The 16,737-nt window shown below is 37.4% G+C and overlaps 1 protein-coding gene across 1 annotated transcript in view; it reads left to right on the forward strand.

Moving 5' to 3' along the window:
• ptprr (protein tyrosine phosphatase receptor type R) overlaps window positions 1-16,737 on the forward strand; it is a 72,839-nt gene that overhangs the window by 19,814 nt on the left and 36,288 nt on the right. Inside the window, exons 3-5 of the mRNA XM_063004357.1 lie at window positions 6,454-6,567; window positions 7,915-8,064; window positions 12,879-12,989. Of these exons, the coding sequence (XP_062860427.1) occupies window positions 6,454-6,567; window positions 7,915-8,064; window positions 12,879-12,989 (375 nt within the window). The remainder of the gene's footprint in view (window positions 1-6,453; window positions 6,568-7,914; window positions 8,065-12,878; window positions 12,990-16,737) is intronic.

Genomic DNA, 16,737 nt, shown 5'->3' on the forward strand with positions numbered 1-16,737 from the left:
TTATCTAGTTTGCTAAAACCTTGTTGGTTATATTTGACCTTTTGTAGATAAACTGCTGTAGAGACAGAAATGTCTTAACTAAGTCCTTGCTTGTTGACATGATTGTGCTACAGAAACCAGTTGGTCAGGTTCTGAGCAGCTAGCAGTGATTATTGGACTGGGTGGGTCCCGGCAGACAAAAAGATGTTTGGTGTGTGTAGCTATGGCCTTGGATATGCCTCTGGGTGCATCGGGTGACCACGACAGGGACTGGGGGGCAGATGGCATAGAGAGGGGAGTTGCATCAGCAGATGCTCTTGTGCCTGTGGTGTCCCTGTTAGATTTACCCGTAACAGTTGCACCTGTGTAGTAGTTGAGGCATGTCTTCAATCAACCAATGGCCAGGAGGTGCAGCCAGGGGCTGCCCTATCCCACCACCATTTTTTCAGAGCTTCCAGAGTGGAAGAGCACCTAGGGTTTAAATAAACAGGATACCTAGTTTCAACATGTGTAAGTTAGTCTTCCACATGGGCAGTTGTAGCCTAGCAGTTAAGGAACTGGAGTAGTAATCAAAATGTTGCTGGTTCAAGCCCCACCACTGCCAGGTTGTCATTGTTGGGCCCCTAACCCTCAATTGCTTAGACAGTATACTGTCAAAAGTACTGTAAGTTGCTTTGGATAAAAAGCGTCTGCTAAATGCTGAAAATGTAAATGTAACCTCTATTTAACCCCCAGTCTCTTGCCTCCAGTTGCAAACCTGAGCTAAACCATGCCATATCTGGCACAGTCCTTAAGATTACTGGGTAAGAATGAAATTGGGACCAATCACCACTTTTACACTGTGTTTGTTTCTTATATTTCAAGGTGTGCAAGTGCATATCTGCATAAACTCACTATATCTTTAGCCACCAACGAAGAACCCAATGCCTTTCCTTGAATCAGGTGTTGTTGCACCATGGTTTGACTACAACCAGAATCCACCAAAGCCTGATGGGAACCCCTTGGATATTCACTATTTCCTGGTACTTTGAGTGACTGATGAGGCTGCCAAAACCCTGACCCTGTGGTTCTTTTGGGAACACTCATCACGGATGTGCCCAGATCTTCACTGCCTTTGCACACCTGTTTGGTTCTTATTTTTTCAGCTCTGACACTCCCCGTTTGTAATTTCTCTCTCGACCAGCAGTGTTAATGTTTTTTCATTTGTCACTGGAGATTCTTGCTTCCAGGGAAACTGTTGGGACCCACTTCTAACAAGGTGCAGAAGTGTGGAGCGTTATGGCTTCTGTTGTAAAGGACAGCCATTTCTGGCCGGGCTCTGGTGAAATCGCTGCCGGTGGTGATGGGTTGAGCTGCTTCCGGTGGAATGTGGTCACATGTGGGTTTTGTTGCAGTTCTGGGCTGAGGCATTGCGTATTAAGGGCACAACTGCCACCACGGCTTGTGGCACATGCAGGGGCACTGACAATGCCAATGCTTGTAGCGGTGGCAGTTAGCAGGGTGTGAGTACTGGGAGTGCTGCCACTGCATCTGTCCTTCATGAAATACTGCCAGGTCCAGGACCAGGTTCTTCAGTTCTTCACCAGTTTTCTTGCAAGGGAAAAAGCTGCTCAGTCAGAAGTAAAACAAAGCAGAAAAGGGGTGAGGAAACAACACATACAGTTACAGAGAACAATGAAAAGACAAAAGTACCAAACCAACTAAAAAAAGAGGCTTCATCCATACTATAACTTTAGACAAAAAGATATGACTCTCCACAAAGGCCTTAAGACTTTGCCTCTTTTACCAAAGTTGAGGTGGGTTATGACGTCCAGTTGTGTCTGTCATTTTTGTGTCTCATAAGTAAGGCCTTACCAAATTCACTGCCCTAAAAATCACGTCACAGACTGTGAAATGAGCCATTTCTATGCAATTTGCTGTGAAATTCAAAATTTAAGGTTTGTGTTTAGCAATTTAACATTTTTGATTTGCGTAGCATATGAAATAAGAGGCACAATATGAGGCAGTCCCATCAATCATACGGCTATGAAGTTAATGTAACAGACTTGTCTGTGGTGTAGTTTGCTGACAATAATGTATGTGTTTACGTATTGAGTAAATTTCATAGTCAATGGAAGTGTGCTTCTCTACACACGTGATCATCTCTCTGTAGTCTGTGCTGCACCTTAAAAGAACAAGCCAGTAAAGTATTAATCTTATGTACAGTTTATTTTTTACTTTATAAACTCGGCAAACTCTAAAGATGCTAGGTTACTTTAGCAATTGGTTAGACAAAATGTCCAAGATATTGAAGTATAAAGCAGTTGGAAATCTCCCAACCGATTATGTGGACGCAGAGGAGGGTGTGTCAAAACATGGACATCATTCAATTTATTAGTGTTATTCATCATGTGGAAGGTTTCTTATATATCACAGATTCTCAATGTTATTGATGGCACACCTGACTTCTCTGCCAAATCACTTGATTTGACCTGGTTTTCTACTGTTGTTGGTTAGAGCCTTGCTGGATGAGTGAGTGACCCTAGAGGTGGTGTTACGACCGCTTTTTTTTTCAGGATTCTTGCTGGGTGTGGTCTGTGCCAGTAAGTGTTGTGGGCTTACCGCTCATGTTTTGCCATCCCTGGTATGTGTTAGGGTTCCCTATCTGTCTTTATTTTGAAGTCTGGCTTGTTGCAGGCAGCTGGGGTAGCTTGTCATTGTGACATCTAGCTCTCATCTCATTGCTATCCCCTGTTTCTCCTCAGTGGTTTACAGACCTTATATTTTGTATTATTATTTTCTTTGTTATTATGTATTTATACATTGGATGGTTTTCTTTCCAGATTATTCACCTTTCAGTTGTGGTTATTATTCAGTATTATTCTACCTTGACTTGAGATTCTACATTATGGGTTTAATTTCTTTTCTACTTCGTATGTGGCTATTCGACTTGCTCTCTTTTTAGTGAGATGCGCCCTTTGCCATTACATCAACGGTCAGTTTAGAATACTTATACAAATAAACCCTGTTTAATAAACAGCTCTATCTCTAGTGTTACAAATTATCCCACATATTCCATGACTCCATGCTTAAACCTGCTCCTTCTTCTGTACAGTCCAGGATATGGGCCAGGACTGTAGAGAAAAGTGCTTGCTGAATTTTAAACGTCAGGGTCATTTAATCCTCTGGTAGACTGGAAAGGCCGTAGTTTAAAAGAACGCTTCTGGTTCCCGGCCGAGGATCCTGATTGAGCAGAAGGCTCTGATGCAGGGATTATTCAGCTTCAGAAGTCACCTGTCAAGAAAGCATTTCTATACCAACCAGCCATACCACATTTTGCGCAATTATACAACCAAGCCATCAAAAGGCAACCTTGCTTTAATAATACACAGTTTACTTCCTGGACTCTCCCACACCAGTCTTGCTATTCTAACCTTAAGTTTTTAAAAATAGCATGTTTTGTATTCCTTGCTATTTGATCTTGTCTATTGTGAATGACCCTTCCTTGGTAATACTTCTAAGTAAAGATGGATAGATAAAACCTTCTAAAGCTTTTAAGGCATCTTCAGAAAAATAAAACTTAAGGTCTTAAAAGTCTTAAGAACCTAGAAGTACGATGGCACCTGAAGATTTAAAGAAATTAAAATTGAGATTTGTTTTTATAGTTTTATGTGCCTAACAGTATATATTAAGAATAATCCTATTGTCAAATTCCATGTAACAAATGATACAGCAATAAATGTATGTCATGTACTCTATGTAAATCTGTATAATGTGTTTGCACTGCAGTGAAATGTGTTGTAAATAAAGTCATATATTTAAAGCAGTGTCAAGACACTAAAACTATCTGGCCTCTGTAATGGGTGAGTTGCTCCAGCTGTCTGTGACAACTTGACCCTCGGAAAAAGGAAAGATAGGAAACTCTTAAAATGAGGTGGGAACCCCAGTGGCACCCGAGTGGCACCCCAATACCCCAGAAACAGGGTTCCTTCTGAAAACAGGGACGTCTCCGGAAACAGCTGCCTCTGGGGAAATTCCCAGGGCAATTCTGTTGTGAGGCCCATAAATGTCACAACACCAGGTGAGTTTTCAGATAGAGCTAAGTGTGCTAGAATCACACACCAGCATAAAAATAGACCGGAGCTAGCCCAGCATCACAGTTTTAGAGAAAAGCAGCCAGAGATAGGAACTGTGATATTTAGAAGGCTTTCACTTGCTATGAATGAACTCTAATGGGGTGCAGATGTGATTTAAAGACCTATTTTAAGCTATTTTTATAGTTTGTACACTAGATGGAGGTTTTAGATCCTAATACAAAATGTAGTTTAAACAGAAAACGTTTTTAAGTAATCATTTCATTTAATAAATGTCACCTATAAAAAAAGAAATTCTGTGTAGATCAGGGTTGTCAAACTCATTTTCACTGAGGGCCACATCTGCATTATGGTGGCCCTCAAAGGGCAGATTGCTGTGTTTGCAGTCTGCCTTTTAAGTCATGGACAATTTCTGGTTTTCTTGGAGGCCAAATTTATATTGTATATTTATAATGTATATCTACTGTACATTTATATTGTACTCCTTTACCACAGACATGGCCTCATAACACGAGACGTACCAGTTTTTCTTCTTAAAGCACAAACTTGTTTTCACTCTTTCACTCTTTCATTAAATTCCTTTCCTTCTGCTTCAATTTTCTCTTCTTGTACATTTTGGGTTTATTTGTAAATATTTCTCATCATCACTTGTTGGAAAACCATCTCAGTTAAACGCTAATGTGGAAACACTGCCATCTAGTGGTGAGATGCTGTCACCAAATCGGCATGCATTTTGGGAGATGCAGTTTATGTACGATTTTACAGTGTATTTTAAGACTATCATAATTCTTTTAAGCTCTCACGGGCCACATAAAATGATGTTGTGGGCCGGATTTTGAGGTGTACAGGAATGGAGATATTTTGTTCTGCCACTTCATCTAATTGGAATCAAGTTAAAACTCAGACTTAGTTATTTTAAGTTATTTTATTACAGTTTAAACATTCAAAGGTGGATTTGCTCTTGTGCTGGGGCAGTGTTAGCACTGTTAAAGTACTAGTCTAGTTTGCAGGAAACACCCCCTCCAACATGTGCAGCTGAGAATTCTTTTTACCTGCCAGAGCCTGCTTTACACAGAAATCATTGTCGTGTATGGACAGTCACCTTTGGCAGGCCAGCAGTAATAAAAAATCCTTTTGACAATCCCTCCTAACAGACACAGCTAATCGTAGGTGTCTGGCCGGTTAATAGCACAGCCGAGATTCAGATTTGATCTTTGCGGTGGTGGGCTAGTGTGTTAAACTTCTTTAATTAAGTCCACCACACCATTATGTCTGACTGTTTGTTTGATGTTCTGATTAAGGATTGCTTAGCCATTAGACAGATGTGATGGGACCTTGGATGTGTCTTTCAACTTGTGTTTCTCTGGTGCAGTGGTTTTTTGCCTTGCAACTTTTTTTGTGTGTAATTAATGAACAAATCTTATCTTATACGAGCAAATCCTGCAGTTTCTAAGATACTGTATGTGTCTGTATTATTTTGTAATTTAATGTATAGATTGATTGTGCACTTCTAGAAGAATTTAGGTTTTTTTAATAACAAAGAAATGGCAAAAAGAAGGTTTTGCTTGGTGTGTTTGTGTGTGCTTGACTGCTGTTTGTCTGAATTTTAAGCATTGCCCACAGGGGGTGAGGAAAGTTAAGTGGTTGATCTTTCTGCAGAAGCGTGGGTGGTTTGTGTACACTGGTTAGTGTGGTATGACTACACAGCTTCATGGTTTTTGTCCTCTGGCTTGTTTAATGCCTTCCAGGACTATTCAGTCTTGTGGCACACTTGACAGCATAACATGTTTTAAACATATGCAACTGCTCAAACGTGCCACTAGAAATGACACCCGCACAAAGCCTTTACTACAAACTGTCAAAAATAGGTCAGCTAATTAAGTTACAATTGCTTATACCTGTAGTTCAAGTTGTAGCCTGGTGGTTAAGGTACAGGACTAGCAATCAGACGGCCGGTGGTTCAAGCCCCACCACTGCCAGGTTGCTGCTGTTGGGCCCTTGAGCAAGGCCCTTAACCTTCAGTTGCTCAGACTGTATACTGTAACTTTAATGTAAGTCGCTTTGGATAAAGGCGTCTGCTAAATGCTATAAATGTAAATAACTGAAAGGCTGCAGTTTCAACTACCGTCTGCTGTTTGCTACTTGGAATGCTTACCATGTTTACCTAATGCATTCTGTCTACATTAGCGCTCTTGGTGGAAATATGTCCTAAATACAGACACACACTGGCAAAATGATAGTGGGTGGTGTTTTTCCCTCTTAACAGCTTTTCAGGACTCGCACATTGACACAGCTCTCTCTAACTGTGACATTTGGTAAGAGCCAGGCTGGTTTCCATAGTAATGCATCCCTTTATCTATCCCCCCTCCCTCACCTCTCTCTCTGGTTCTTTTTCTTTTAGGCTGTGCAGGTCGATGTTCGGCAGTTGAATGAAGGTCTGCTGCGATCATTTCGTGAAGGAGTGGCTGCCGCCCTGGACATTTCTCCACATCAAGTACACATCAACCGCCTGAATGTAAGAAAACAATACTGTAATGAACCCTTATGCCACAATCATCAGTTTTATTCTTATCTGTGTATGTAATGTAACTTTATGTGATTACACTTTGGCTGTTCTTGCCGGTGTTTGTTGTATGTTTATTTAGTTTCACTTGTGCATAGTTTTATAGCCTTAGAGAATATTAAACACAGATTTGAAAATTAACTGTTAGGTGCTTGTTTGGGCATGTTTTAAACATCTGCCGCTTTGTTGTCCCAGGTTTAAGGAAGACAGCTTAAGTGATCTGTTGAACAAATTGCAGATATTCTACATTTAGCTGTTAGTTGCTGTAAGTTTTGAAGTTTCTTTTGTGAAAACAGGGTATTACAAGAGTGCTCTATATACTGCAATAAAAAATTTATTCAGTGTCATTTTACCAGCTATTAACTTGATATAAGCTTTAATAAAGTTTCTGATTTGTCATTAAGCCTCGACCTGGATTACCTTTTTTAACTTAAATGCTGTCCTACTTATTATTATATAAACTTTTTGACACTTGGAAAGCATCTGAAATTATTTCATTGACTATTACAGTGCAAAACATGCTTTATGAAAGTGTGGTTAAATGTTTTATATTCTGTAAATGTGCATAAAAGTTTTTAATCGTTATTCAAGCATTGCAGTAAGTAAAGCTATATTCACCTGGCTTTTTATATTTAAAAATTTTGGAAGTTGGCTGCCACATCTACAAACCCACCAGCGACAAATGTTAGACTGTAGTAGGTAGAACTAGGGACGTCAAATGTTATACCACAATACTACTACACAGTACTTCAAATTCTATAAAAGTTGAATTTTAATTTTCTGACCAATGATGATTACTGACCAAATAAGGAAATAACTGTTTGTGTTTCAGTATAATTTTTTGGACATGCTTTGAAAAAAAAAAACCTTTTATTTTACCTATTTCGAGTTAAAATAATCTTTTATTATATTTTTACTTAAAGGTCAGGGCGGCACGGTGGCTAAGTGGGTAGCACTGTCGCCTCACAGCAAGAAAGTCCTGGGTTCGATCCCCAGGTGGGGTGGTCTGGGTCCTTTCTCTGTGGAGTTTGCATGTTCTCCCCGTGTCCGTGTGGGTTTCCTCCGGTTGCTCCAGTTTCCTCCCACAGTCCAAAGACATGCAAGTGAGGTGAATTGGAGATACAAAATTGTCCATGACTGTGTTCAATATAACCTTGTGAACTGATGAATCTTGTATAATAAGTAACTGAATGTAACCAAAGTGTAAAACATGACGTTAAAATCCTAATAAACAAACAAACTTAAAGGTCAAATATATGATGTATATGGCATTTTTATTTTCCTTCTAATGTTTTCCAGGAGCAGAAGAATGGCATCGAGCTGTACGTATCATTGGACAAAATGGGTATATCAGAACCAGTGCCTTCAGAAGAAGTGATTCGTTCACTCAATATCCACACTCTGCATAAAAATCTTCGTTTTTTTGGCATTACTGAGATTTCATCTGAGGTTTGTCTGCATTTTTTAACTATTAATTAATTATACGTTTGATTTGCACTTAAAATGTCATATATTTTAGCCCTCCACTATTTTGACCAATTGTTCTGTATTTGAAAGATAGTGACACTTCTCCCTTTGGTTTTGTTGTTTGGATTGGGAATTATTTAGCATGAAATGTACACTCGTCAGTTGTTTATTAAGAATTTTTAAACATTGTTCACAACTTCCAGAAGCCATGGCAAATTAAAAGGTAACTGGTAAATTGGCCTTTTAAATAAGAACATTTAGGATTATAACATATATTTAAAGAAAAAAAAATAGGTGTTTAAGCCTCACTTAAAGTTAAGATACTCATTTGTAACGAGGGGCATAGTGTGAAATATTCATGTTTACTCCTGGTTGCTAGAAATCCACATGACAAAAAACTTCAAAAACCAAAAGTACTCCAGGATCCAGCATACTGACGACTTACAAATTACATACATTTAAAAAAAATAAAAATAAAAAAATAAAAATACATATAAACATATAAACCAAATATAAAATTACACAGGTCAAACTCTGAATAGCTTAAAAAATAAAATAAAATAAAAGTTTAGTAGTGGCCTTACTAAGTCCTGACTTTAAACAGGCAGCTTAATTGAAAATGACACAAAAAGGAAATATGTAATGTTTTTTCTTTTATGAACTTTACTGATTTTTGTTAAGACAATGTAAGATAAGATAATGTAATTTCTGTAACACATGCCAAAAACAGGGGGAAATTGTAAGCAACAACAGTTCAATAGTTTAATAGTCCAACAGTTTAAAGACAAAATTTGTCCTGTGCACATTCACAAGTTATTTAAGAATTTCTCCTTCTCCATGTAAAAATGTAAAGAATTCAAAGAAATGTGTGTGTGTGTGTGTGTATGTGTGTGTGTGTGTGTGTGTGTGTGTGTGTGTGACAAAAGGGCGAGGCCAGTAAACAATATTAAATACATTTGAACTTAAAACATTTGTCTATAATGAATATAATAAGCACACAGATTTGGAAATACTTTGGAAAACCCTTGTTCGTTAATGCAGCTTATTGGTGAATCTACAAATGCAACATTTAACACTGCTACACAAAAAGGAAGCCATATATTAACAACATTTTAAAAAGTAGCTGACTTCTCTTGGCTTAAGCTAAACTGAGACAAACTGACTCAAAAGTAAAAATGTGTGCAGTGTCTACTAGGCCAAAAAAACACAAGACCATCGTGATTGTCATTAATGTAAAGTTTAAAAGCCAGTGTCTTTCATGATTGTATGTGTGTGTGTTTGTGTTAGGGTGTTAGTGCCAGTTCATCCCTGAAGGCACCATTAATGCCTTATTAATGCATTGTCAACCAGTAATCAGTAATTTATGCAGTATATGCATAATGCATTATTAGTCAGTTGACAGGGTATCATGAGTGTATGCACACAAAAAATAGTTGTTTAGTTGAACCATAAAAGGATTTGACAATCACTTTTTTCTGTTTTTATTTACATTGATTTAAAGTGACACTTGGGTGAGACAGTGGTCTATTAGGCTAGCCCACCACTGCTGAGATCTAGGTTTAAATCTTAGTGAGGCTTTCAGCTGGCCAGGATCTAAACAGACATGATTGGCTATGTCTCTGGTTGAAGCCCTGTGATGGATCTGCAGCATGTCCAGGAAATTCCTGCCATGTGCCACATGTTTACTAGTTGAACTGTATGCGCCATGTCACAGGCTGAGATTAAGTGGTAAACGAAATAAAACAGTATGTATTTATAGTTGTAATAAAGTAACATAGGAATGTAAATATCTATGTAACATATGCTAGTTTAGCAGTGTAATTGCCTACTTGTCATTTAATTGTACAATTTAAACCATTAAGGTTTTTTATAAAGCATGGCTTTTTTTGTGGTAAATAACAAAATATTGAATGTTAAATATATAAATAGTTGATTAAATAACTCAGCTGCTTTATTTGTAAACTACTTGCAAGCCAGTATATTTAAAAGTAGTGATGTTAACATCTACAAACCCCATTTCCAAAAAAGCTGTGACACTTTTTAAAAATGCAGTAAAAACAGAAATCTGTAACTTGTTAATTTACTTGAACTTATATAACAGACAAAAGGACAAATAAAATTTCAGTGTTTTCAATTCCCATATTTGCTTTATACAAGACTTCACCTGCTTATCAGTCGATGGTTGCCGTTGTCTCTTTATCCTCTTCATGATGTGCCATACATTTTCAATAGGAGACAAACACACACACTGAATGTCTATTAAGCCACGACTGTAAATACAGAATGAGGCCTGGCAGTGTCCTGTTGAAATAGAATGTTAAAAATTGAATATTTGTCTCGATGGCAAAATATTTTTTCTCCAAAATACCAATATAAGAATTTGAATCAATGGTACCTTGACATGCTGTGGGCACTGATGAACCCTCATGTCATTACAGATGCTTGCACATTTTGTTGGTCACAGTCTGGATGGTCTTGTTGGCATGTAGAATCTGACATCTATTTTTTTACCAAAAAAAACAGCAAAGAAATTGATTTATATGACCACAGAGCATTTTTCCACTGTCTGTCGGTCCATCTCAGATAACTTTGGGCCCAAAGAATTTGCTGGGGTTTTTGTGCAAATATACTATATGGCTTTTGCTTTGTGTTTGTTATGGGTCCAAGCACCAAATGTGCTAAAAGCAAAAGTGCTGAAACCCCTATTGTTTTATTTAGGATTTTTTTTGGTCAGCAGGTAGTAGGTCCTCCCTCGTTAAAGTGTACTGTCAAACTTTGAGGTCCATATTACTTACCTTGTATGACCTAAAGACAACATTCTTCTATTTAACTGCTGCATAGACCAAAACAAAAGTCTTACGGAAAAAATTCTTTTTCCCCAGATTTCTTGTTATATGCCCTACAAAAAAGCTGTAAGAACCACATAGCTCCGCTAACTTTAATTTTGAGCTACTTTGCATGATATGCAAAATTGAACATTTGAGCGTGAACTAATCTCTGGATTTTCACTTCACATACACAAATCTGGTATCAAATAAAGCCTAAAAACTTAAATAATTATCCCAAAAATTTTGCTATTTTTTAGTGTTGTTGCCAGATGTCAATTAAATAAGTGAAGCAAGCAAACATAAAGCTCATATATACTGCTCTAACTCAGAAATGATCAAACCTGTTGTCACGAAAATGTATTAAGTTTGAAGTTGTGTATGGTGTAACTGCAGTGCTAGGTGATACTTTAACATACTCTACATACTGTACTATATGGACAAGAGAATATTACAGCATTGTACAAATAGTAAGAGAGTTAAAGAAAGTGCAAAACTGTGAAAAACTGAGTAAAAAGAATGACAGTTTTTCAGAAGGTGTCAGAGAGGAAGTAAGTGGTTATATCCTTTCATCCTTTGTGGTGACAAAACTAAAGCTTGGCTGTTAGCCTCAAAAGGATCAGCTTTTAAATATTCGGCTTTCATGTTGGGATGCCACAATATGCTCCGTTGATCTCTGATACTACCAGCACTGGAAGTCTGTCTCAATAATCATAGGTTGATATCGGAGTAAGGCTGTTTTGATAGATCAAGGAGTTTAAGGAGCAAATCCACTGTTGATTGGTAAGTCAATCAAAAAGAAGTTGAAGCCAAAGCTGGAGGCTTAATGTAGTAAGGATTTCTCTTCTGTTTCAGTAGTTGGTTGTATTACCAGTCAGTGTTGATTAATACAGTGTTTATAATTGTTTGTGACAGCAATTTCCAATCTGTCTATCATGCAAGATAATGTTAAGCAAACAAAAGTAGTCTAATTGATGTCAAATTTGGCATAGTGCTTCTGTGTTGCAGCCTAGCAGGCAAGGTACTGAACTAGTAATCGAAAGGACACTGGTTAAAGCCCCACCACCGCCAGGCTGCCACTGTTGGGCCCCTGAGCAAGGCCCTTAACCCTCAATTGCTTAGACACAGTATGTCACAGTCACAGTACTGTAAGTTGCTTGGATAAAAGCCATAAATGCTGTAAATATCAGATAAATAAAATAACATCATATCCTCATTCAGGTTGTATGCTCCTGACATCATATCCGGAAAAAAACATGGCTGCCACCGACCAGTCAGATTGCAGGAAGTGTTTGACCCCTCAAAACTGGCTGATCACCTCAGAACTTAGATAAGATATACATAAAGGATTATATTTAATTGGCGTTTCCGCATGTGCTGTTGTACAGTTTGGAACCAGGAATTTAAAATTGTTACTGATATTAGTACTACTGGTATTAGTACTGGTATTAGTTACTGGTATTAGACTACCAAAAGTTTTGTTATTGTGATCATTTGTAGTGTCTCCTTATTATATTTTTTGCAGGTTACTTTGTGTATTTTTTGACTTTTTAGGTTGCTGTGTTGTTGTTTTTAAAGGTTAGTTAGTGTGTGTGTGTGTGTGTGTGTGTGTGTGTGTTTGTGTGTGTGTGTGTGTGTGTGTGTTGGCAGGTTTAGGGGAGGAGCAAGCTGTCTCTCTCACTCAGGGCCATGTGTCAGAGAAGATTTGCCTTTTGAGTGCTGCACATGTTAATCCTTATATCACCTTTAAGCACAAGCAACAAAACACACTTTTTTGTGTGTATGAGATAACATGTGCTAGAGCTCCTTTGAGCCAGCCGTGTCTAGACTAGTTGGTGAGGTTCGGGTTGTTTCAGGCTTGCTAGATCTTGCTGTTAGGACGAGCTGGGGAAAAGTGCTTTTGAAAGTATCATTCAATTAGCAAGCACTAGCCTATATATAATTGTATTTTTTACTTTCCTTTGCTGACAGCAGAATGTGCTTCAAGGTCAACATGAGAGGGACAACCAGTGGAGCAAAGAGGGATTTTATGTGGTGGTCATCTTCATCACAATCTTCATCATTATTGTCACCTGTTTAATGGTAGGTTTCTTTGAATCTCTCTCTCTCTCTCTCTCTCTCTCTCTCTCTCTCTCTCTCTCTCTCTCTCTCTCTCTCTCTTTCCTATACACACAATTCGACTTTCAGATAGAATTACCTCCTGATTTACCATAATAAAATTAGAATCTGTGCAAATATGTCTTTGTGTGCAGTAGCTTGGCCCTGAGAAAAAACACTGCCTAAGATCGCTGACTATCTGCCCACGCTTTCCCCTCCACCACTTCCTGCTTTGCACAATTATTAATACATGTTTGTCTTGAGGACTTTCATTATCTCAAAGGTTTAAAGGCAAATTTTGAAATCCAGTTTAGAATGTTTCTGTATTACAGTTGTATTTATCAGTGAAAGAGAAATATGAGATAGCATCGCCTAAAAGCAAAAGAAAAAAATAAATATGAGACGAGAGTATCACAGTATTGTACAAATAGTAAGAGAATTAAAGAAATTGCAAACGGTAACAGTGTGATCAACTGTGAGGAAACAGAATAACAGTATTTAAGAAAGTGTCAGAGAGGAAGTAAGTGGTTATATGCTTCATCCTTTGTGGTGACACAACTAAAGCTTGACTTTTAGCCTCAAGAGGATCAGCCTTTAAATATTCAGCTTTCATGTTGTGATGCCACATTATGCTTGGTTGATCTCTGATCCCACCAGCACTGACAGTCTGTCTCAATAATCATAAGATATCATATTGATATCGGAGTAAGGCTACCCACCTGTTTTGATAGATCAAGGAGTTTAAGGAGCAAATCCCTTGTTAATTGGTAAGCCAATAAAAATGAAGTTGAAGCCAAGGCAGGAGGCCTATTGTAGTAAGGATTTCTCCTCTGTTTCAGTAGATGGATGTAATACCAGTCAGTGTTGATTACTGTTTATAGTTGTCTGTGTGACAAACATTTCCAGCATATGTAAGTCTTTTCTTAACATTCAAGAGGCTTTATTGTTAATTCAGCTGTATACAAGTACATATTACCATGAAACAGCGTTTCTCCAGAAAAGGGTGCAGCACACAGCACAAGTGCAAACAATACAATATACACAGTGCAGATAGAAAAACAGTGTAGTAAATACAAGGACAGGTAATAAATACAAGGACAATGCCAACTGTGGCAACAAACTATAACAGTTTTCTGACCCGGAGAAGCCGCTGTGTTACCATGGGCTCATCAGTTTTTTTATGTATTTCAATTAGTTTCAGAAAAAGAACAGCTGCAGAAATCCAATTTTAAATATATTACTTTCTCTAAATATAAAACTATGTACATTGTTTACCTTAATGTAAATATTTGCAACGGGTATTGTGTCCACACTGTATGAGAAGTGGTAGAAAGTGCTGAAAACAACAAATTAAGCTAATGTAAAAATAAGTAAGTAAATGTAATATTTAAAGTAAAGGTAATAATGTGATAATGAATATTATGGTTTAGTTTTACAGTTGTAAAGAGTTTACATTTACAACAACAACATTTTATAAACTACTGGAAATTGCCTGGATGTTTGCAGTACTTACTTTATCTGGTTTTCTTATTTAGAAAATGTGATCTGATTTTTAAACACACACATTCTGCCTAAACTAGGTGTGTCCAGTATTATTTCCAAATAACCATGTGACCAAAAGTTTTTGTTTTACCTAAGTAATAAATACACTTGCTACAACTAAATGGTATTACGAAGATGTGGACTGATAAAGTAAACAGAAGATTCAAAGACACAATCCTGGCTTTAACTAATACTACATAAACAATTGTAATTTGTATGTCTTTATTGAACATATTTATTAATTATTTAGAGTTCATACTTGAGAAAAATATGCGAAACGTGGTTATTTACAGGTAATTTTTTTTTTTTAAACAGTAAAATATTTTGTAGCTGTTGACAAAACTTACTCGAATCGTGAGGACATCTTAAATGTGTTAAGGCCTTTTATTCTTTAAACTAGCTTTAAACTGGCATTTTAAAACATATATTTTCTTTTATTTAAACCATTCTGTTGTTATATATTACATGTACAGACAAAAGAACATAAAGTTACCTGTGGTAAAAAAGGAGCTGACCGTTTCGCATGTTGGAAGAAACTTGTGGTAGCATGTGGCCCTTCTTTACCATAGTGTGTCATGTCAGGTGTCTACGTACTTTTGGCCATATGGTGTTTTTGTATTTTGGTATAGCTCTTGTAATAATAATGATAATAATAATCACTTGTATAAATCATCAGGTAATGGACTTTGTCACTTTATGTGGCTTTTTTTGTAAGACAGGATACCCACACCTATTATCTAATTTATTGGATCAAGCCATGAGCTTAGAAGTTTAACATTTTGGCTTAGGCTGTAGAAATTTGATTAATGTGTTTTAAAAAATTGTCTATGGGAACATGGGGCACCTACTCTATAATACATACAAGGTGGTTTAGGTATTTTCTGCTGTGTAGATTAGTATTACAGCCAGACACTAGGTGTCATTAAAGCCCAAGCTTATATATAAAATATTCCAAAATTGCAGTAACTGGCGTGTTTTTACAATACGTAACAGGGGTTTACAGTACAGTATTTAATTTGATTTGTAATGTTTACCACGACTTTATTAAAGCACAGTAATAAATTACCTCACAAGCGTACACGTAATTATGCATGAATAATTTTAACATATTTTAGAAACACACTGGGTTTACCATTTCTGAAGCTTTAATTCCATATTTCTAAAACAGTATAACAATTCTCTTAACAAAAAAATATTTTCAATGCTCAGCCACCTTACACTGCTATTTGTCTGTGCAAAGCCCCAACAGGTCTAACTGTTAATGAATCATAACCATAGTGGTGACGTGCTTATAAAAAGAACACTCACTCACTTTCTTAACCGCTTGTCCAATTAGGGTCACGTGCTGGAACCAGCTTTTCAATGGGCGCAAGGCACACAGTGGGGCAAACACGCAGGGCAAACACACATACACACACCCATTCACCTATAGGGCAATTCAGTGTCTCCAATTAACCTGACTGCATGTTTTTGGACTGTGGGAGGAAACCGGAGCTCCCGGAGGAAACCCACAAAGACACGGGGAGAACATTCAAACTCCACACAGAATGGACCCGGACCACCCCGCCTGGGGATCAAACCCAGGACCTTCTTGCTGTGAGGCAACAGTGCTACCCACCGAGCCACCGTGCCGCCCTAAAAAGAACATAGGTACATGTATATGCAAAATTACTCTTATTTTAATTACATGTATTAGAAGGATGGGCAGTTTTGCTTAGGTAGGGTGATAAGGAGCAGTATGATGTTCTTCATGCAATCTTGGCTTACTATTCATGCAGCAAAAATCTTGTAATGATTTTTACTTTACTAACATTATACATGGTTCAGTAATGCTGTCCAAGTTTTATGATTGTTTACTAATACTAAGTAACTGAATAACGTATGGTAACTGCTGCAGGTATGATGTTAGTTAATGTTACCAACCTCAATGTAAAGTACAGATTGTAAAAAAATAAAATTTAAATATTATAGCTTCATTAACCTATTCTTCCACACATGTTCTACACATGTTCCATCATACTGACCTGATGATCAGTCAGAGAATGTGTCTGAATATTCATGTGCAGTAATCCTTTTTTTAAGGGTTGGATTTAAACTATGCCATAGCCCCATGGCATAACAGCACTGTTATTGCAAGACTTAAATATTCAAGCCTGCATTTTTGTTGGCATACGTGTCAAATGGATATGGG

Source organism: Trichomycterus rosablanca, chromosome 1 (genome assembly GCF_030014385.1).
Source record: "Trichomycterus rosablanca isolate fTriRos1 chromosome 1, fTriRos1.hap1, whole genome shotgun sequence".
NCBI lineage: Eukaryota > Metazoa > Chordata > Actinopteri > Siluriformes > Trichomycteridae > Trichomycterus > Trichomycterus rosablanca.